This window comes from Alexandromys fortis, unplaced genomic scaffold, assembly GCF_014885135.2.
Source record: "Alexandromys fortis isolate MF-2015 unplaced genomic scaffold, M_Fortis_MF-2015_v1.1 scaffold_19, whole genome shotgun sequence".
Taxonomy (NCBI): Eukaryota; Metazoa; Chordata; class Mammalia; order Rodentia; family Cricetidae; genus Alexandromys; species Alexandromys fortis.
In genome coordinates, this window is record NW_026067890.1 from 3,218,646 (window position 1) to 3,242,407 (window position 23,762).

At 40.1% G+C, this 23,762-nt stretch overlaps 1 protein-coding gene across 1 annotated transcript in view; it reads right to left on the minus strand.

Annotated features, from left to right (window-relative positions):
* Snx7 (sorting nexin 7) overlaps positions 1-23,762 on the minus strand; it is an 89,243-nt gene that overhangs the window by 7,606 nt on the left and 57,875 nt on the right. The window contains exon 7 of the mRNA XM_050145274.1: positions 11,865-12,017. Within this exon, the coding sequence (XP_050001231.1) occupies positions 11,865-12,017 (153 nt within the window). The remainder of the gene's footprint in view (positions 1-11,864; positions 12,018-23,762) is intronic.

Here is a 23,762-nt window from a genome sequence, read left to right on the forward strand (position 1 = left end):
CCTAGGCAGTTTGGATGCTCACCTTACTAGACCTGGATGGAGGAGGGTGGTCTTTGGACTTCCCACAGGGCAGAGAACCCTGATTGCTCTTTGGGCTGACGAGGGAGGGGGACTTGATTGGGGGAGGGGGAGGGAAAGGGGAGGCGGCGGTGGGGAAGAGACAGAAATCTTTAAGAAATAAAAAAAAATAAAAAAATAAAAAATAAAAAAATTCACTACTATCAATGAAGTTAGTATTAGCACAAATCAGAATGAGGGCCAAAAATAAATTTAAAGATGATATTAATGATAGGCATCCTCACTGGCCTTGTCTTTGTAGCTAGCCTAATCAAATTTAGCTTCTTATGCTACCATGGTACTTCAACCACGGGGTTCTACTTTCGTTTAAATACTGTGTCACCATTTTCCACATTTTATTTTATGCAGTCATCTTCTGATAGAATCAGATAATCCTGTTTTAATTAAGAGAATGAATTTGGGGGCTACATGGCTCAGAGAGTTAAGGCACTTGCCATGCAAACCAGGTGACCCGCGTTGGATTCCCAGAACCAACAGTGGAAGGAGAGAACCAGCTCCACCATGTTGTCTTCTAACATCCCCAGGCATGCCATAGTACATGCACGCCTTCACCTATATACAACAATAAATATTTTTAAAAACAAAACCAGCCGGGTGGTGGTGGTGCATGCCTTTAATCCCAGCACTCAGAGGCAAAGGTAGGCAGATGTCTGTGAGGCTAGTCTACAGAGAAAGTTCCAGGACAGTCAGAGCAAAACACAGAGAATCCCTGTCTCAAAAAACCAACAAAACAAAACAAAACAAAGCACAAAAAGCAATCCTCGCTCCAAAACTGATTTACAGACTATTCTGTTTCTCCCCATAAGAACACAGTGAATGCTCTAGACCATGGAACCCTAAGTAAGGTAGTGCATGTGTGTTAGCCAGGAGGGGGCAGAACTGAAAAGGAGGTTCACCATAAATCTGTAACTGAAAATCCAGCAAGTATTCTCCCCAGGTCGCTCTGTTCTGTAGCCAAAGGATAAACAAGCTTTCTGAGAGCAGAGAACTCAGAGAGCCAGTAATTGGGCAAAGGAGCCAGACCTGTGGATGCACTCCGCAGAGAACACACCCCCTTTCGCTTCAAGCCTTTCTAAAGAGGATGAGATGCTAGGAAAGCTAATCTCCAATTCCAAAAGTAACTCTTAGTTTTGAAAGGAAATCTCTTGCTGCTTCAGCAGAGATGGTGATGACATTTCGCTACCAGAACAGGCAAATGTCTCCCTCGTTCCCAAGTGCATAGTAATCCCACAAACAGATGTGATCAAGGTTTCGAAAGAATCAGCGGTGACAGCGCTGTTCCCACAGACACAGCGGCTTTCCGTGGTAGTACTCCTATTTAGGAGCTGGTATTAATATTGTCTCACCTTGTGGGACGTGAGGAGGTCTACCGTGACTCTCTGCTTTGTTGGGCTTATTCATCTACACATAGAATAAATGGGTTTCCATTAAAATGGCAGGTTCCGGAGGCTGACTGGAGCCGACAAGAAGTTGGCAAATGAAAATGCATATGATTTACAATTTCGTCTAGGTCTGCTTGCCCAGAGCCATTATGAGATACGGTGATCATAAAAATTTAAACATTTCCCTCAAGTATTTGGTATTTGAAAGATAATTACCATCGTAGAGTTTCCAAAAGTAAGATCCACAGGCACATGAGGAATCTTTGCCGTCTTCACTGTGGCTGCTGAAGTTCTGTTAGCCTACATGTGGTACACGCTCACTGCCAAATGGGCATTGAGTCTGGGGCTTTTCATGAGCTCCTTTAACAGCTTTGAAACTGGTTGTCTACACTGAAGATTCAGGTTCAAGTAAAATTAGTAGTTTGGGAGATAGGCTAGTCAGGCCTGGTGGTAGAAGACCATAATATCATCTAGTTGGGAGTCTGAGGCAGGGGAATTACAACTTCACAGCAAATGTGGACTACCGTGTGAGATCAGGCCAGGCTGGGCAAGCCAGTGAGCCTCTGCTTTCCAAATAAAAATAGGCAAAACTTCGGAATATGTTTCTCAGTGACAGAACACTGGCGTAGCATATGAAAGGCTCTGGCTTTACTGCCCAGTATTGCCAAAAAAAAAAGAAAAAAGAAAGGAAGATAAGAAAAGGAGAGGGGAGGGGGAAGCTCACTTCTGCAGAAGTCTGAATCCAGATTCTAGGAAGTATCTGCCAAGTTTCAATTTTAGAAGTAGCTCTAAAATTTAACATAACAGGATGTGCACACTACTTTTTCTAAAAATACAATGTAAGCTGTGTGTTTAGCTTAACCACTGCAAGGGTTAAAGTAAAAAAGACTCATTAGCTGCAGACGCCATCTTGTGGCCCACTAATTCATTATTCCATAGCCATCTGTGGCTGTCTCACTCAAAATCTGATCAAGACCGCAGGCGTCTCCGCTATCATTTATTCCATTTCTCTTACTTTCACACAGGGGTGGCAAGAGGTCTAACATGTTAATAATCTTTGTGGAATAAACTAATCCAACGGCTTGAACTTGAATTCATATTATTTCCACTCGTGTGTTCACGACATTCGATCGCTTCCTTTGATATGACCAGCTAACTGATGGGGCTCATCAGCTTAAATATGGGATTTCAAGCTCACTTTTTCAGTCTCTTGTTTTAACCATCTATTGACTCTACAGATAATTACAGTGCACACGTTTCTCTTTGTCTCCTTACAACATGCTGCTGACACACAATTCTATGTTTTTCATTAGTTAACTCTCTTCTTTAAAATATTATATTCTTGTATATATGTTATGTGTGTTTTAAAGCATTTATCCCTTTATAATCGTTTCCTATTAAATTTCTAAACAACTTATCTGCAGAAACCATCCCTAGTTTAAATTCTGGCAAGAGGCAGATAGCTATGCTTTCCCTCCATTGCACACATAAACTCATTTTTCAGGGTGGATAATTGAGAAATAATTATGGTACAGGTCATAGGGTAGTGATGAGATGATTTCAATAGGAGTTTGGGAACAGCAGAAACCTCCAAAATACCAAAATGTTTACTAATTACGTGACAGAATAAAAAATGGCATAACCAAGTAGAACAATGGCTATCAATGACCTTTCAATGTCTAATTTGGATAGAAATTATCATCATTTGCTTTTTTGTCAATTTTTAGACAAAATTTCACTTTATAACTCAGTCTAGCCTGGAGTCACACTAACTCTTCTGCTTCAGCCTCACACAGCACTGCCCTTTAATATTACACACAGATTTCTTTGAGTTCTGTTTATAATTCTTGCTTCTTTGTTTATTCAAAATTTCTAGTGACCATCTTCCACCTGATAAGGCAGTTTCCTGGTATCTATGGAAGCTTTGTTCCAGAATATCCCCTATCATATTCTTTATGGTGAATGGAGAGTATATTATTACAACTGCCTCCAGTGAGCAACCCAGAATAATTAAAAATAAAAATCAATCATCCACTGAACATTAGGATGTATAGGCAATTATGAGGCCTCTTCTCAGACAGTGAAAACAGAATTCTTAGCATCCCAAGGCCATAAAATGTCATTGTATTTCACATTCTCTTGTTTTATTCATTCCTATTTTACACCTCCTGGTTTTATTTGAAATAGGAACTTATTGCTCTCCTGAAAAATAATTTTCCATAATGTAGATGGTATAAAAATGACAGGGATGACACAGCTAATGATTAAAAACTGAGTCATGTTGATCTTGCTAAAAGAAATGGAAGTCTCTTAGACGGTCAATAGGCGGCCATCACACGGCACTGAGATGGCAAGAAGTAGCTGCTTCCTATCTGATGAAGATGACCACACCTAAGAAAATTAGATGGTCCACAGGAAAAGACTAGATTGAGTCTGCTTTTCCTAATCCAGATGTTTTGGCTTCTAGTAGGTATCTTCCAGTGGCTAAGAAAAAAATAATGAGGGTACATGGACCCAATGGATTAAAACATTTAATGGCTCAGTTCAGTGAATTTCTAAGGTTCTGAGCTTCCTGAGTAGGTATGTTGGCTTTATAGTACTCTCACACCCCTGGAAAACACACACACACACACACACACACACACCCTCACATCCCTGACACACACACACACGCACACACCAGAGCACTGTTAGATCCTACGGTGCATAATGAAATTGTGAGAGTCTTCCCAGCGACTAAGAAACTGAGAATTCTTTTCTTGGGGAACTGTTCTTGATACTATTAAGATATTTGTCTCTGTTCCATGGCTCCAAGGGTGTGTGTGTATATATATATATATCAGATATCAGTACTATTAGGAGTTATGTTAGCAAAAACAAACAAAAGAGCACAAAAAAACAGAAAAGAACAACCAACCAACCAAACCAAATGGAAAAGCCACTCTGATATGGATTCCAAATTCCCAGGTCTAGACCATTCTAGAATCTTCTAGCTCAGCTATGCTGCAGCTCTGCAGCTTGGTCTTGAAACCCTGACTAGGGGCCGTGAGGGAATGAAGACAGGACCGACACAGAGACACACATATAGAAAAGCTGGCATCAGGTGAGGTGTGGGCTCTCTGATGGAGTGGCATCTACTACCATAGCAACTTGGAACCTTTGCATGTTTTATTATGTGCAGTAGAGGGGAAAGGGTTAATTAGTCTCAGTAGGAAGGCTCTGTAGGCAGCAAAAGTTGCAATCACAATCATCTGGGGAGGAAGCAGCAGCTGCTAGTTTTTGTACACACTGGCCACTTGCTCCATCACTAGGTAAGCCTTGCCATCCCATGAGTTTCACCTGGGGAAGGTTTTGGCACTCCTAGGAGACTGAGGCCTTGGACTCCTACACAGGGACACGCCCATGTCTGCAGTACACATTCTCTCAGGACTCACTCACTTATGGCTTCCTGTACTCCTTATAGCTTGACTTCATTTTTACAATAAAACAGGAAGGTGGATTATAGTGAAGGTGCTTCTTTACTCAAATCTAGCCTGATACTGAAACGTAAGAGCCCAGTATAAGCCATCTACAAGATCTCTGTCCCAAGATTTTAAAAGAAAATTCAAAACACTGCCTGCATTCCTGAGGCTTAAAAACCATAGGAAAAAAAAAATCTCTACACGAGTAAAGTTTCTGTCATGTACACCCTTGCCTTCCCAAGGTGATTCGTACAGAGGATTGAGCAGTACTGGGTGACCGTGTTGACACTCATCCAAATGACAGAGGACATTAGCTGGAAGTGGGTGGCAGTGGTTGCAAGTTTCTGGAGTTAACATTCATAGCCCTCTAGGAAGGAAAGAACGGGTGGGTAGGAGAAGACCCACCAATTTTCCACTACAACTGAGGCTGTCGCTCTGCTTTCCAGTTGGTAAAGGGCTTTCATAATATTCGAGAAGAAAATAATGTACCCAGCCTTCTCTTTCTGTAAAATGGACAGTTTTTATTTAATCTTTTCAAATATGCCATTATGTTTTGTTTTGTTTGCTGATGAGCAAATCCATCCTATTTCATTTTTCCCCTCCATGATGGAAAGAGCAGAATCAGAAGAACAGAAGTCAGGCAGCCATTTCCTCTTTTTATGACAATCTCCATTAGAGATTCCTTGTAATCATTTTATTACCTTATTAGATCTTCATTTTCTGTCATCCAAAGAGGCTCCACACACTGCACTCTGGTACGACTGGGACATTTCTCAACTCCCCCTCCTCAACTCTCACTCTCTCTTGAAGTGTGACCCCTGATACTTCCCATTCTCTTCTGGACTCATCCTTAAACGTATTCTACTTTTATCTCCCCTTTCAAGGTCCACAGTCCACAGTGCAATCACATCCGATTCTCTCTATGATCTACGCCTCACACGTTAAAACTGCCCCCTCTCTTAAGTCACAGTCGCTTTCAAAGTCTTTGACTTTGAAAGTGTGACTAACTTTTTCCTAGTTTTTCAAGCCATTTTACTAAATGCTAGGGAATATGGAAATGGCTAGAGTTTCCCTCCTTTGCTTTCTCCTTCTGGATTGAAAAGGCACTTTATCCTTAGGTTAACAGCAGATAACAGTCCTCCTTTGCTAGTTAGAGTTAAATTTCGCGAGACTATTCTCATTGCTCCTTTCACTAAAGTAATTTTTCTGATTTTTCAGCTTCCAAAAGAATGAAATTTGACAGAAATCTAGATCAGAGTCTTTCCCAGGCAGCAATTTTATAATTATAATCAACATATTTTTACCACGTATGATCAAAATTTTTGGAAGCTATCTTAACTTGGACCAGAGTGTTTTTCAGCATTTTTTTCCCCATGTCAGAAAAATGTGTCCAGTCCGTAGTGTAACACTGAAGCTAAAGGAACCCTTCGGCATTTCCCATTTTCCGAATGTAAGAAGGTATGCATTCTAGAAGTGAAAATGGAAAAGGAAACCACGCTCGAAGACCATTCGGGATCCTTACAGCCCATTTGTCAATTGCTTAATTTTGTAGGCTCACCATAAAATCCAATTTAAACTGTTTGGGGTAATTTTTAAATGACTCACAAATAACTAGGTTTGGATATTAGAGAAGCTTCAGCAGTAGTGTTCATTTGGATATAGATAAGCCTTTGTCAAGACATTTTCTTCTATATTCATGCACCTCCCATAAATGATTTCCCACTTCCTGGATGTCCATGTGGACCCAAATATCTGTGGTGCCCACTGAAACCAGAATCCTTCTTCACGTCTGTCCATTAGAGTTCATCTGAACAGAACAAATTTAAATAAACTCCCATTAAACATATTAGCACAAGCAGCAGTGGTGCCTGCCTATGATTCCATCACTCAGAGGGTTGAGGCAGGAGGATTGCCATAATTCTGAGGACAGCATAGGCTACAGTGAGTTCTAAGTCAACCTGGCCTACATAGCAAGACACTGTCTCAAAAACCCAACTGTAAAGCTGTATCAAGCAAATGAATATGTATATTATTCTTCAACAACAAACGTTAACTGTATGAGCAAAATCGGAGCTTAAAATTAGATCTACCACAGTGCTTACCACATGGCTTGGATAACAGATCTTTTTTGTTATTAATTTCGAAGGCAATATACAAAGTACTGGGTTTCATTATAACATTCTTGTATATATGTGTCATTGTACTTTGTTCTATTTTGTCCCCTCTCCACAAATGCTCACCATATGTCCCCTGCCCTGCTCTGGCTGGTCCTTTAGTTCACTCAGATAATCCCTGACTTTGAACTTAAAGGTGTTTGCCAGCACACTGGGCAATAATGGAATATTAAATAAATCATCTTTTTACATGAGGAAAATGACATTCTAAAATAAGATATAATAATATAGTGATTATAAATGTAGAATAATAATCACTGGTTATAGCAAATCATTTCTTTTTTTTATTTATTTTAAAGGTTGTATATAAAACGGTGGGTTTCCTTACAGCATTCTCTTTGTACATCTTCGTTTCCATTGTATGTACTTCTCATTTGCACACATCCCCTACTGCTCTGTCTCAGGTTTCCTGCCTGCATTTGGGAAGCAGTAACCAGTGCTCTGGGCATTTAAAATTCATACTACTCAAATTTAAACAACTAATATTCATAATTATCTTAAGAGATGATGATGATGATGATTTAAAAAGTGTTAAGATATTTCTGTCCCTGTTTTGCAAACAGCTTTGACTGTAGGTGTATGGTGTCAGGTCCAAAGGGGACACCATTTCTTTCAAAAAGGGCAGGCCCACAGACTTGGTCCAATATTGAGTCTAGGCTCAATTCAAGCTGGACTACAGAAGGATTTCTGGCTGTGAGATAAAAGATAGTATTCTTCAGGAAATTGTGAAACACGTTCCCTTGCCTCTGGCTCTCCACTGATATGTATCCGGGGTAGGTATCATTATATCCAAGTCCAGGCTGGCATCCAGGCTCTTTCAGGCCCTGTTTACAAATACCTATTCCTTGACTGTTGCCTCACATAAATATGTTAGTATAACAAGCTTAATAGTTATTCAAATTTTAAATATAAAGAATTATCTACTCCCATTATGATTTATAAATACGAAAATTTTAACTACATTAAAAATTGATGTGAGAAGTCCTTTTGTATATGTGTTGCTTCTATTGGTTAATGAATAAAGAAGCTGCTTTGGCCTATGGTAGGGCTGAGTAGAGCTAGGCAGGAAACCTAAACTGAATGCTGGGAGAAAGAAGGTGGAATCAGTGGATGCCAAGTAGCCACTGTGGGAGATAGATATGCAGGTACCTTGCCGATAAATCACAAGCCTCGTGGTAAAATACAAAATAGTGGAAATTGGTTAATTTAAAATATAAGAGTTATCCAGAAATACACTTAAGCTATCGGTGAAACAGTATTGTAATTAATATAGTTTCTGTGTGGTTATTTCAAGTCTGGGCAGCCGGGAATGAACAAACAGCCTCCGCCAAAAGAAAATTATGTAAAACTGAAAAATACCAAAAACCAAATATATTCATTTTAATTATCAAGGCCTAAGATAAATAAGTTATGTATTTCATGTGGGCACTGTCAGAAAGGAGCATGTAAACACTTTAATAAGTATGATAATCTTATGTTAGCAATTATTTTTCTGTAATTATATATGACTCTATTTTTCTGTAGGAAGTGGGGATACAAACCTTTATTTCTTCTTTACATTATGATAACTATTTAATTTTTATGTGTTTGTTTTCAGTAGTATGTACTTTTCTTGATTTTATATACCTACTAGTAATACTAAAATAAACTTTGCAAAGAAATAGAGTTTATTTGTTCATTATCACTTAATTATCTGTTTAGTTTGACAAAAATCACCATCAGGTTTCTATTGCTGGGAGCTTGGGAGAGATGGTGCAGAGGTGGAGTTAAGGAGAAAGGCAAAGGAGATGGATCATGTCACACTTAGAGCAAGGCTGATCATAAAAGCTCTCAGCTGTGGAAAGCCTAGCATTGATTAAGAGTGTTGTGAACTGCAGATGTTCTGGAATTCAGGTCCCTCTATTAGCTCCGCTCCTCGCCACAACTTTCAGGTACCTCTGGTGAATTCCCTATTCTTTTTATTACTGTCAGGCGCCCTTGATGTATGAGAGACAAAGAAAGCAAACACATTCGGATGACAAAAGCATCTTCAAGAGAACCGGAAAGGAGACCAGGGCTCCTTAGCAACAACATTGATGTCGCTAGACAACATTCCCACCCTAAAGGTCATTGTTCTCTTTTCTAGTTTGGGCCAAAACCAGAGTCATTCCAAAGCTACTTTGAAACTAACCACTCCCACAAGGTCCAATGACATATGCAATGCTCATGCATAGGAGGAGGTAGGATAGCTAAGTAGATTCAACTATACTAAAATAAAGCTTTCATAAGAATGCAATCTTCTAACCCATTGTTTCTCTCAAGCAACAACATCATCTAAGTTTTCTCCAACTTTATAATAAGCATTGAGAACAACCCAAAACTAGTTTCTTTTTAGCTAGAGGAGAGCAGTGGAAAACATCTACTCCCTTCATTCCTCATGTCATATTGTACTGTTTCAACATCCCTGGCACATGACCACATTAGCAAGATTGCCTTTGGATGCTGTTGTACAGTCGTGCCCTGTTTCACATTGTTTCAGTCAAGGACAGAGCCCCCAAATGAGGGTATTCCACAGTAATCCACCTCCTAGTGATGTCCCTGTGGTCTCAGTGTACGTAAACACACTTCACAATGTTCTCGGTCAATCCATAGACACATGTGTGAGTGCTATTTTATCGTCTGCAAAAGAAACAGACCCCTTGGGGATTTTCTATGTGAATGTTGAAGAAAACGGAGGTATTTCTGTGATGATGTGATAAAATGAAATGGGATGGAAAGATCACGAACACTTCACGCCTCCATCTATTTGAGACAGCCAGAATTAACAGACGGCAACACACTACTGCTCTTTAGGCCTTCTCAGCTTTTCGACTGATTAAGCCTTCTTGATTACTTAAGGACACCAGTTTCCTTATCCTGCCTTGGTGGACTGATGTGGCAGATACACGAGAAGTTGCCACCATGGGAAAAACAAATGCCCTGAGCAGGGCCTTTGTAAGTTATACTAGCGGAAACCAATCATCCTCCCAAATAAAGTGGCATAGGAAGACCCTGTCTCAAAACAGAAGCAAACATGCAAAAGAAAATGCATCCAAACAAAAAAGCCCAAACTTGGAAAAATCAGCAGACTTTACCTTTAAAAACTTAGCGGCATTGCCATATTTAATATCTTAATGTATTTATGTTTCGTGATAGTAACCAGGTACACGACATATTCTCATTTTCAAGTCATTTTCTTTTGTTAATCACACACACACACACACACACACACACACACACACACACACACATACTCATGAAGCCAGAAGAGGGCAGCGGACCTCTGGGAGGTGGACTACAGGCAGCTGTGAGTGGCCTGACATGGGCACTGGGGCCCGCACTCAGGTTCTTGGCAAGAAAGGACACGCCCCTAACTGCTGAGCAGCTGTGCAACTCCACAAGGCATCTCAGAGGCATCATCTCAGCAGATTGTCCCTGGGAGTCCATGACGTAAACATGCCCAGGTGGGAACACTGTGATACTGATGCCTTATGTGGATGAAAGGATTTTATTAAGGAGAAATACTTTAGATCATTCAAACCTGAGTTTTCCTGACATTTTCAGATACTTGAATTGCTTAAAGGGTATGTATGCCAGATCAACAATAAGGAAGGAGATTGGAGGTGACATGTATCTTCAGATAAAAACTCAATGGCCTCCTTACAAGGAATGATGAGACTGAACTTAGAACATACTTGTCTTTAACTCAGCAGTACGTCCACTTCCTCCAACGGGGTTAAATAATTTCAATATTTCTCTCACGTCTATGTTTTGTCCATGGGTTTTTATGTTCCTGGACTTTGATTTCTCACCTTGTCATGTGGAGGTATCTCGTTCAAGATTCAGATCCCAGCTTCAACCTACTCTCTGTGGATCATCCCATCCTGATAGGAGGTTAGGTCTCCCTGCAATGACTTTCTATATTAGAACATGCATTGCAAATTTTAGATCCCTTGTTTCAACTGTTTCCTATACTAGCTCTAACTCCAGGAAGACAGAACTGTCATACATGCTATGCTTGTTCTTCACGGTTGCTGTGTGATGTTGGGTTGTGTTCATTTAATGAAAATGTCCATATTAGTTAGTCTTTCAAAAGAGATGACTTTTTTATATTTTTATAACGATAATTATTGTAGGTACATAGTATAAATTCCTTAACCTAACAATTTCATATATTTGCTATTTTTGTCAGAAGCAATGTGAGAGACCTGAATTTTAAATATTCTTCCAGGAAAGTATGTTTAGACTATGTTAGATGGAACAGTGATTAGCATGACTTAAGAAAGTAACTTCTTTGAGGAACATTTAGTTGCAACATTGAAAATGATTGTCCAAAAAGAAAAAAAAATCCTAACTACACATTGCGCCATTCCCCAAATATGAGTTACTCTTGTGTGGATAGAGACATAGATCAGTTGCGTTTTCCACGCGGCTGCGTTAGTTATGGGAGAGCAGAAACACAAAGATCAGGGACAGCTGGGATTGATTTGACTTTCCCAAACATCTGCTCCTCTTCCTTTGTAAATTCTTTAGGAGACAGACACAGAAAAGGGGAAAGCAAACAAAGGGTCAGAACATTCCTCCTTAGCGAGCAGGTGGGGTGGGGGAAAGGGAACAACCCAGCAGGAAGTCACCAAGGATGCCTTGGGTGGTGACAGCTGGCTCTTCCCGGGGGAGTCTTTGAACAGTGCAGATAGACAGTCAAGAGCACATGGCTTAACAAGGAAGGGCTTTCGAGAACCAGGGCTTACCTGTTCGTAGTAGCGGATGTTCTCCTCGGCTGTGTCAGTAAAGGCCGACTTGAGATCATTCTGCATGTTCTGCTTCCACCGCTCCCAGTCTGCTTTCAGCGCATTGTTAGCGCACTCCACTTTATCTTCAAGTTTCCCGATTTCTTCTGTAAGCTGAAGCATGCCACAGAGAAAGGTAAGTGAAGCTGTGTGGTCTCAGCATGTAGAGAATTCACTGAGTCCATGTAGACCATTGTGGGACGAAAGTTAAAAATAGCTCGAGTTTGGGGTGAGAAAGGCAACCAGAACCGACCACGCACAGCAGTTAAAATGGAAAAGGCACGGCATTCAGTAGCTATTGGATAAAGTCCTATGGTCTGCCACAAGACCATGTCAGCTTGGATAACATCTCAAACCCGGTGCTTCAATTTCATTATTTATAAAACAAGAAAAACTGAAAAGCACATATCTGGAAAAAAATTATAATAATAACTCTTGTGATTGCTAACATTCATGGTGATATTTACATTTATGTTAAAAGACATGAACCTTCCTTCACTTCAACTTTTAAGTTCTGGTTCCTCATTTTTAATTATTTATAACCATAAGCTAAATTAACTACATGTGCAGGGACTATGTTTTCAAAGACGCATATTTAGGGGATTAATTTACACCATCTTGTTTGGGTAACTGGATGTCTTAGTTTGGGGTTACTGTTTCTGCAATGAAACATGGTGACCAAAAAGAAAGTTGGGGGAGGACGAGGTTTATTTGGCTTATGCTTCCACACTGTAGTCTGTCACTGAAGGAAGTCAGGACAGGAACTCAAACAGGACAGGAACCTGGAGGCAAGAGCTGATGCAGAAGCCGCGAGGGGTGCTGCTTACTGGTTTGCTTCCCATGCCTTGCTCATCTTGCTTTCTCACAGAAACCAGGGCCACCAGCTCAGGGATGGTACCACCGATAATGGGTTCGGCCCTCCACCATCAATCACTAATGTCCTACAACTGGATTTTATGGATAAATTTTACCAATTGAGTTCCCTCCTCTCAGCTAACTTTAGCATGCATTAAGCTGACATAAAAATATCCAGCACACTGGACACACAAGCAAGTTCACAGGCTCAAGATATCTGACATACAGTCCATCCTCTATTGGATAGGCTTACTGTGATACTTAGATTTTTCTTCCCCTTCCCTACCAAACTTGGAGCATGATGTCATTGGTTCCGTCTTTAGATTTAGCACATTGAGACATATTTCACAAATGTATGTGTTTGTTAATAAACTCAGAATAATTTATTGAGTGCCCCGTCTGTGCCAGGCATGCCTCTGGGACTGGAAGATTTAGCAGTGAAGATATTGGGCAAACATTTTCACTTTTCCTAGAGTTTATTCTCTCCTGGGGAGAGACAAGCTATAAGCAAAATAAATAAAATATGAACCATCAACTGGTATAAAGGCTGAGATGGAAAATAAAGCCTAACGCTAGAGAGAAAATATGAGGCCACTGAAATTTTAGACAAGGTGACCAAAGGAAACCTAAGAAAGAAAATACCATTAGAATTGAGATCTGATGTTTGAGAGTGAAACATGGGGTCATCTTGGGCAAAGCTCTCTTAGTAGAGGGCATGGGTAAAACATGGACCAGGGGATGCACACATGGCTGGCCAACTCAAACAACATGCTGGAGTAGACTGAACAAAGTGGATGAAGTCCTCCGAGGAGGGAAAAGCAGTAGCAGGAAGATCTGATAGTGCCACAGTCCATGGAAAGGCTCAGGAGTATACAGAACCATGACACAGTCGGGAGGTACGAGCAGAAACGGCCCCTCTCCTGTTAATGACACCACCATTTCATGCTTACAAAGGGACACTATATGCAGCCATCATTCGTAGTTGGTTGGATTTATAAAGGGTCACCATTTAAGAAGCATTTCTTATTTCAAAGAAATTACAATGTGGAAATGTCTTAAAGTCACTAAAAATATTTCTTACTGTTAATTAAATAAATTTTTCTTTAATATTAAATTGTCCTTGTATATTTGTAATTTTACACTTTATGATCCCAAGAAAGATTTTATATAGATGCACACCTCTCTCCCTCACTCTCTCTTGTGTGGATAATGTAAGGCTATTTGTTGAAGTCCTAGCTCCTCCATCCACAAAACAAACATAAAAATAAATAAAAATATTAGCACTCATTCCATAGAAATTTTGTTTAAATACATAAAATACAAAATATCGAATTACATAATGTCTGACAATTTGCCTACTAGATGGCTGTCCTTGACCATCATGATCAAGAGAATCATGCCATCAGCGTTAGCTCTTACAACAGACACAGACACCCTTTCCTCCTCTGCTCCTTTGGTCTCTGGCAATGTGTCATTCTTCTGTCGACATCTGGGCCTTACTTGGATCACTAGTGCAGTTTCTAACGTTGTCTTTCTCCGTGTGAAGGATCACATATACACTTCCAAGAACTATGACCAATTCTTGATGCTTTTGTTGCTGCATTTTGTTCTTGTGGATGAGTTCATTATTTTGGTTGGAAAAAGAAAACTGAGAACATTTCTGCACAGTGAATCATCTTCTGGAGATGTTATTTCAAAGATACCAAAGAAGCACATGATACCCGATCCAAAGAATGGTCTGCATTGTATTGTTCTAATCCATGAAAGCAGAACTTAACTAGATGCTATTCTCCTAAGTTCTCAGTGGACTTCAGTTTTCTCACTTCTTCTTTGGAACTGGGTCTTTATGTCATCTATGCTACCCTCAAACTCAATACAAAGCAGAGGGTGACCTTAAACCTGGTCCTCCTGCCGCCTTCACTTTCTTCCTGCATGCTCATACCTGGTTTATATAGTTCTGAGGTTCTAACGTGAGACTTGGTGCATTCGAGGCAAGCACTCCATCAACCGAGCTATAATCCATCCCCTTATTGCTTGCTCTGTTACGATGATCGGGTATTTTTGAGTTGGCTATCTGTCTGGGTTCTGACAGAACATTAGACATTCAATAAGAATTAACAAATGTGTAGAAACAGAATGTGTTAGGAACCTGCCAGGTCAAGACAGTGCCTCCAGTGTTCTGGTGTCTCGGGCTCTAACAAATGGCAGGCTCTGCTAACTATAACCATTTGGGATCCAATTCATATTCTGGATTGCAAAATAGTGTGTAAAAAGGACTGGGTAAAGAGGACTGACCATTTTTCTAATTTTTTTTAAATACTTGCAGCACTTTGACCTTTGTTAGGTGAAACTTGAAAAAGCAAGCAATTACCAGAAATATGTTCTAAGACCAAAAAAAAAATTACTACTAGAATAATGGAAGGTAATGAGAAAAGGTTTCTATTTAATAGTAAAGCTAATAGGTAACTTCTAGCTTCTGTTTAATTCAGTCAGAAATTAGCCATAGAGTTAAATGAAACTCATTACTACTAGAAGATGAATCAAGATTGTCTTCAAATAGTACATACCTATAGCAGTGCAACAATGAATAATTAATATATTTCTGCCAGCTGCTATCGCTTTAAGTTATATACTCACATATATTATTACATTTAATCTACATAAAGATATTATAAATTAGGTTTCCTTTTCTTTCTATTAGAAATTGGGAACCTAGGAGAAAGGACCAACAAAGACAACAGTGACTTCTGACATCATAGAATTTCAAATCAAAATCTGTCATGCCTGTGTTCTCTCTAGGCCAACAGACTGTGATCACCCAGGTATTGGTCTAGCCTGCCCATGGCCTTCAAGGGTTAGCTCATTCAGCTCTGATTCTCAAGATTGCCAACTATGAAGATACAAAAAATCCAAAATAAAGCAAAAGCCAGAACATAATGCATCTATCATTAAGGAAGAAAGTGTTCAAATGAATACATAGATGCAGGATAGTAGATTAATTCTGGGGGTGGGGCAGGCACTATTTTGACCACTCATTCACGGGGCCTCACACCTAGGCGAGGCTACGGCATGAGCACGGACATTATGCGACAGTGAGACAAAGAAGGGAGAGATGGTAGAATTTGGAGTGGACAAGAACAAAAGCAAACAATGCAGCGAGGAAAGAAGACCGCAGCCTGGGAGGCAGCAATGACGACCGAGAAATGGAGACTGCAGCAGTCAGCACTGGAGGCTTTATCCAGAAGAGGGAGAGCTGTTTTGAGTAGATGAGACTGAGCATGGCAGGGGGTAACTAAAAAAGACAGGATGGAAGAGAGAAGACAGGCGAACAATAGGTTTGAACCAGGGCTCAGGAAATTAGCAGGAAAAAGAACAAGGAAGATGTGGCTTGTTCTCACTTGCCCTGTGGTATCCATTCAGTGCCCATCTAGTCTACATCAGGTACTCAAAGATGGGGAGTAGAAGTGGTCCTCATGAACTCCTGCTGACAGGAGAAACACAAAGCAACCGGTTAAAGAAAATGTGAGGAACATTTCCCGTGAAGTGAGTGGCAAGGAAAATTAAGAAGCACGCTTGTTTTGGAGTTTCAGAAGAACTGGTGGTGGCTTTTGACTGCTGGGACCTAGAATAGGAGCAGGAGAGAGAGGCGGATGGGCAGGTGGGTTGGCTCTGAAATAAGAGTCCAGCAGGTGTTTGGGTTTTAATGGACGATTTCCTGAAATAGCTTACCAAACAAGATTTCGGTGATAACCAGGGTAAGGTGGAGACTGAATTCTGGAAGGCAGAAGCAGGGGAGTCTAGATACTTAGCAGAATTGTCCTTATTTGCATGCCTGGAATTGAACAACAGAAACTCAGACAGAAAGGAGGACAGCTTCCAAATAAAAAGCACCATGGTCCACTGTATTATCTCAGGAGGTTCTTCTGTTTTAGCCCTGACCACTGTTCCCTACAGGTAACTGAGTCAATCTCTTTTTCTACTATAACTGGTCTTGGATGAACTATTCTAGCTTCAGCCTACGCCCTGCAACACTTAGCATTCAATCAAGCCAGCAATTCCTTTAGTTTTCTTGTACCTTCCTATCTGAACGTAAACTGCCATGAGACCACCTAGCTTCCAACCACAGCCTTCAGTCCTGTGCAGGCATCTCCTTCGAGCACAGTGTCCCGGCATTCACAAAGGAACTGGAACAGAAACAGTAAAGGAAAACGGACTTATTTACAGTTTGGGGGAAAATAAGAGTAAAAAGAAGCCAGCTTCTCTCACCACGGCTGTGATCATTTTTGCAATTCAAGGACAAGCATGACACAAAATCTCAAAGCTATGTAAACTTCATCACGAGACAGTCCTTTGCTGGGGAGAGAACTATTGAGCCTCAGTTCGCTTTCCCTGTCTCCAAGCTCAGGATCTGTCACCTTTTTACTTCCACGTCCCCCTTATGTCATGTGAGAATTTAAGGACTTTCTGGGACTCTGTAGATTAAAGGAATAATCTTAGGAAATGTATGCTCCTATTATATATCTAAGGATTTTTTCCTAACACTGAAAATTACAATAAACACTTAAATTGTGAATGGCCCTATCCATAAAGGCACATATCATCAAAATTTTAAGTGAAATAATATAATTTGAGAATCATTATTCTTAATCATAATATCTCTGCCTTCCTTTTTAAATGACTTCTCTATTATTTCCTTTTATGGAAAGCAAAAGTGCAGCCATTCAATTTATTCAAATGTAAAAAAAAAAAAAAAAAACTTTCTCTTCACCGCAAGACAAGCTGAGGAAACCATCATTTGGAAAAGTTCTTGAAAATAACATACCTAAATAAAAAGATTTGGATTGCCACTCTATCAGAAGACAATAGAAAACTCAAAAGTTGAATTCTAATCTGACAGCTCCCTCTCCTTAACGAGCACTAATTAAATTGCAGGGGAGGGAGAAGAGGGCTCTTAACAATAAAATTGTATTATTTTCCGATTCACGAGAGAGGTAAGATGCGTCTGAAGAAATTAAATGCCTGATTATACAATGCTGCTCAGGGGCACACGTGACGGCTAAGTGGTACCTTTCTTGGCATGCTTTAGGACTCGCACGTTTCTCGAGAAGTACAAACCTCTCTCCTCGAAAACCCATTGCAGATTTATTATCCAAATGTAACGTGTTCAGTAGTACACAATGGCTTCTCTAAAATGACAACTTGAAACTGGAAACACCCACAAATGCTGTTGATGAATCACGGTTGAAGCCAGCGCCTCCAACGGCATTAGCATCCTTCAAATAGTAATTATGGCTTCTCGGTACACTGTAGGCGCAGAAAGCCAATTATTTAAATAGCACCATTCTAGGAAATCAAGAGATCCCCTTACAACTTCTTCACAGGCAAACGCAGCAAATATGCACGGGGATAAGGAGAACTCATTCCTGTCTAAGGCTTCCAGTAGTCCACTTTTAAAGGCCTTTAACAGGAATCGGCTTCTGCCTAGACACCAGGTTCTCTAACCTCTGATCTAAACTTCTCTCTAATCAGAAAGTTCCAGAATGAGGGAGATGAACTTGAGGGTGTATCTCATGGTACTGTGTGAAGGAATTTCCATTTCCATTTAACTTGATTAGAATTTTTAGTATCATTACATTCCTTATTTATGAAAGAGATTGCATACACAAACAGAGACATATAGGCAAATAAGCATATGTTTAAAATGTGCATGCATTCGGCGGTATAGTAAAAGATATTTAGGTGGTAAGAGCATATATGACAGGTCTGAATATGTTGCCCCAAACCTACACATTGAATGCTTAGTCTCCACTATAGAAAATCAGTAGAATCCTTAAGGGATGAGGTGGGAGGGGAGGGGTCTAATTGGAGATGTGGCCAAAAGTGGACTGTGGGATGCTCATCTCTTCCTTGTTCTACCTCCCTGCCACCTGAGGCAAGGAGCTTGCTCTTCCGCATGTTACTGCCATGATGTACTGACTCACCAAAGGCTCTAAAATAAAATAACAAGGCCCTTTGACCTCTGACTGGAGGCTCTCAAAATTGTGACCTTTCCCCTCAAAACAAACCTTTCTTTCTCAGACATTTGTTTTATTTCAGGTATTTTGTCATAGTAACAGGAAACCAATGCAGCATGGGATTCCAAAAAAAAATAAAATAAAATAAAAGAATTTATTTGGTGATTACCATGATATCTCATACTTCCTAAAGTTTCTTTCATCCCCTCTATTTGAATCACTAACAGAGCTAATGTTCCATGAGAAATGACTTCTCCTCTTTGATTGAAAACAGCTGTTGAAATTACAGCACACCCTAAAATGGAGCGAGCCCATAGGACACCCCACAGCGGTGGTTCTCAACATTCCTAACGCTGCGACCCTTTAGCGCAATTCCTCATGTTGTGGTGACGCCCAACCACAAAATTATTTTCATTTCCACTTCATAACTGTGATTTGTTACTGTAATGAATCTGATACGTAATATCTGGTATGCAGGATATCTGATATGTGACCCCTGTGAAAGGGTTGTTATTTGGCTTCAAAGGGAGTCGCGACCCCGAGGTTGAGAACTGCTGCTCTACAGAAAGCAATGCTCTACTTTGAACTACCCAGTGAGCTAGCAATAGACATATATGACTGCAACGCAGATGGTGAAAGTGAGAAATCTAAGTTCTGGATTTCATTTTAATTCACTCAAATTTGATGTAAATGTCACCTGTTTCTTGTATACCGTGTTGGATAGTAGAGCTCTAGAAGGTCATGACCACCTATATTCAATAGTTTATACGTTAAGGTCCACTAGAAGGGATTCCCTCCCAAGAATCCTTAGAATTGCTTTTGTTTGCTTCCTTGGAAGCCTCTTCCATTATCAGGTATCTCAAGAACCTCAGTCTGTATGAGGACATAACATTTTGGAAGAGACATTAATCGAAATCAAATTCTAGTCAGGGTATTGTCAGGTATGTACAGGAGTCTATATTCAAACACTTGAATCATGAGGTCATTCACAGAAATAGGTACCTTGCCATTTACCACTGGAGCAGTAGCTCAGAGATGAAGGCCTTAACGGAGTTGTATGCAAGGCAGGCAGCCGAGAAAACAGCTTGGTCAGTAAAGTGCTTGCTAGGGGAGAAAAAAACCCAGGCATGGTGGTGCACTTTTGTGATGCATTGGGTTAATATATCCCTGAAGCTCAATGGCCTGGCAGCCTAGCCAAATCAGGAAGCCTGGGGGCCCAGTGAGAGAACCTCTCACACTAGGGTTATGACTTCTGAAAAATAAAATCTGAAGATTATCTGGTCTCCACACACATACCCATGCACTCACACATGAATACACACAGCACACACACGAGTTGAATATAAAACAAAACTCAGATAGATTCCCTAGGCAGCATCACTAATCACTAGGGAAAATATTATTTGGCCACCGACTGCTTCGGCAAATCTGGATGGTCATCTAAAAATCGAAAGAGGCGACTGATCGAGGAATTGATGAATAGCTAAACATATAGGCAGATATTTAATCAAAACCTACAAATTTTAGACAAAGTAATTCTAAGTAGCTCAAATATTCCATCTTAAAAAGTAACCTTAACAAAGGAAATCAGTGTGGCAATACCTCAGGAAGATGGGGATCAAACTACCTCAAGATCCACTCTGGGACATATAGCCAAAGAATCCTACACCGTACCACAGAAACACTTGTTCAATCATGCTCACTGTTGTTCTATTCATAATAGCCAGAAATTGGGAACAAACCAGATGGATTTAAAAAAAAAAAGGATAAGGAAAATGTGCTACAACTTATGCAACTGGATACTGGTCAACCATTAAAAAGAATGAAACTTGCAAGTAAAGGATGAAGCTATAAAAAGAAGACATTCTGAGTTAGGTGTCCAGAACCAGAAGGACAAATATGGTATGGTATTTATTTATATGTGGATGTTGTCTGTTAAGTCAATGAAAACCAAATTACTGTCCATAGAACAACAGAGAATAGTTATAGCATATGGAACTAGGTAGTATAGGTGGATCTCTTAGGGAAAGGATGTAGAATAGAATAGATAAATAGTTCCACCCCGCCCCACACATCTATCCATAACTATTCTATGCCCATGTCCTAGCAAGGTCTATCTGTGCCCCCCCAGTCCCTTATTCAAGTAGAGAGGCAGAGGGAAGAGGGAATGAGGAAGGGAATGTGGGGAGAGATAACTAACATTAACAGCAATTTGAGGTGTAGTATGGGAAGCTAATAGAGTAGACACTTCCTGAAATAGATACACAGAGGAAGGCGACCTAAATGAAATCACCAAAATAACCAGGCAGACTTAGCCCCAACGGGGTACCTCCTCTCACCAAAGTGAATTTTTCAGTGCAGCAAATAGTCTACGTTTAAGTGATTTGTTTGCCATCCTGTAGGAACCCCCTTGCAACCCAGGCTGTTGATGAGATTATAGTTTGCTCTCCACAAACTGAAGACAACACCCACACATCTCACTGAACACAGAGAAGTTAAGCCAGTGCCTATATGAGCCTTCACCCCTACATGCTAGTATCTTTTATACAGGAAGGTACTCTGCAAACTACCAAAGGAGAACCACAAACACCAACACAGCAACAAATGCTCAGAGCTACGGTGGTGTCCTGCCTACAAACTATACTAGGGACATGGTGACACAAAGCTTGTAGGAGTAACCAGCTGATACCTAATTTAACTTAAGGCCACTCCATGAGACTGCTTGGGAGAGGCACCATTCCGCAGATTGGAATCCTGAACTGGAGACGTGTAGAGCGGTAGCAGGGCCCACATGGAAGTGGATGCATTTATTCTCTTTCTGCTCCTGACTGTGCATGTAATTTGCTCTTTCACCTACCTCTTTGGCTTCTGAACTCTGATGGACCATGCATCACCTGGCGCTATGAGCTAAAATCCAATTGTTTTCAGCATAAGTTCCCCTTGCCAGAGTATTTTATCACAACAGGTTATGAAACTAGGACAGGACCTAATGAGCAAAACCATAATCACAACAGAAAAAAAAACATGAAAACAAAAATGCATTCTTCATAAGGACAAGACAAACTAATCTATCTGGATGCTATTCTTTTTTTCTTTTTGGAGAGCAGTGTACCTACAGCTTGGTGCCTCTGACAAGGCTGGGGTCCAGACATTTGTTGGATTCTAAAGATATAAATGGCTCTCCTTTGGAGAATAATTTGTTATTAATAATAGATAAACGTTCTAGCCATTCCCTTGTGTTGGGTATTATCAAGCATGAGTTAATGCAGTTAGCCCAATGAAGTAGGTACTACTGTTATCTCCTGTCCACAAATTAAAAAACAGATATTAGTGAAGGTGTCCAAGATCTCACAGTCACTTCCAGACATTTATTTATTTTTTTTCAGGGCAGGGAACCCTGATTGCTCTTTGGGCTGACGAAGGAGGGGGATTTGATTGGGGGAGGGGGAGGGAAATGGGAGGCNCAAAGGGACACTATATGCAGCCATCATTCGTAGTTGGTTGGATTTATAAAGGGTCACCATTTAAGAAGCATTTCTTATTTCAAAGAAATTACAATGTGGAAATGTCTTAAAGTCACTAAAAATATTTCTTACTGTTAATTAAATAAATTTTTCTTTAATATTAAATTGTCCTTGTATATTTGTAATTTTACACTTTATGATCCCAAGAAAGATTTTATATAGATGCACACCTCTCTCCCTCACTCTCTCTTGTGTGGATAATGTAAGGCTATTTGTTGAAGTCCTAGCTCCTCCATCCACAAAACAAACATAAAAATAAATAAAAATATTAGCACTCATTCCATAGAAATTTTGTTTAAATACATAAAATACAAAATATCGAATTACATAATGTCTGACAATTTGCCTACTAGATGGCTGTCCTTGACCATCATGATCAAGAGAATCATGCCATCAGCGTTAGCTCTTACAACAGACACAGACACCCTTTCCTCCTCTGCTCCTTTGGTCTCTGGCAATGTGTCATTCTTCTGTCGACATCTGGGCCTTACTTGGATCACTAGTGCAGTTTCTAACGTTGTCTTTCTCCGTGTGAAGGATCACATATACACTTCCAAGAACTATGACCAATTCTTGATGCTTTTGTTGCTGCATTTTGTTCTTGTGGATGAGTTCATTATTTTGGTTGGAAAAAGAAAACTGAGAACATTTCTGCACAGTGAATCATCTTCTGGAGATGTTATTTCAAAGATACCAAAGAAGCACATGATACCCGATCCAAAGAATGGTCTGCATTGTATTGTTCTAATCCATGAAAGCAGAACTTAACTAGATGCTATTCTCCTAAGTTCTCAGTGGACTTCAGTTTTCTCACTTCTTCTTTGGAACTGGGTCTTTATGTCATCTATGCTACCCTCAAACTCAATACAAAGCAGAGGGTGACCTTAAACCTGGTCCTCCTGCCGCCTTCACTTTCTTCCTGCATGCTCATACCTGGTTTATATAGTTCTGAGGTTCTAACGTGAGACTTGGTGCATTCGAGGCAAGCACTCCATCAACCGAGCTATAATCCATCCCCTTATTGCTTGCTCTGTTACGATGATCGGGTATTTTTGAGTTGGCTATCTGTCTGGGTTCTGACAGAACATTAGACATTCAATAAGAATTAACAAATGTGTAGAAACAGAATGTGTTAGGAACCTGCCAGGTCAAGACAGTGCCTCCAGTGTTCTGGTGTCTCGGGCTCTAACAAATGGCAGGCTCTGCTAACTATAACCATTTGGGATCCAATTCATATTCTGGATTGCAAAATAGTGTGTAAAAAGGACTGGGTAAAGAGGACTGACCATTTTTCTAATTTTTTTTAAATACTTGCAGCACTTTGACCTTTGTTAGGTGAAACTTGAAAAAGCAAGCAATTACCAGAAATATGTTCTAAGACCAAAAAAAAAATTACTACTAGAATAATGGAAGGTAATGAGAAAAGGTTTCTATTTAATAGTAAAGCTAATAGGTAACTTCTAGCT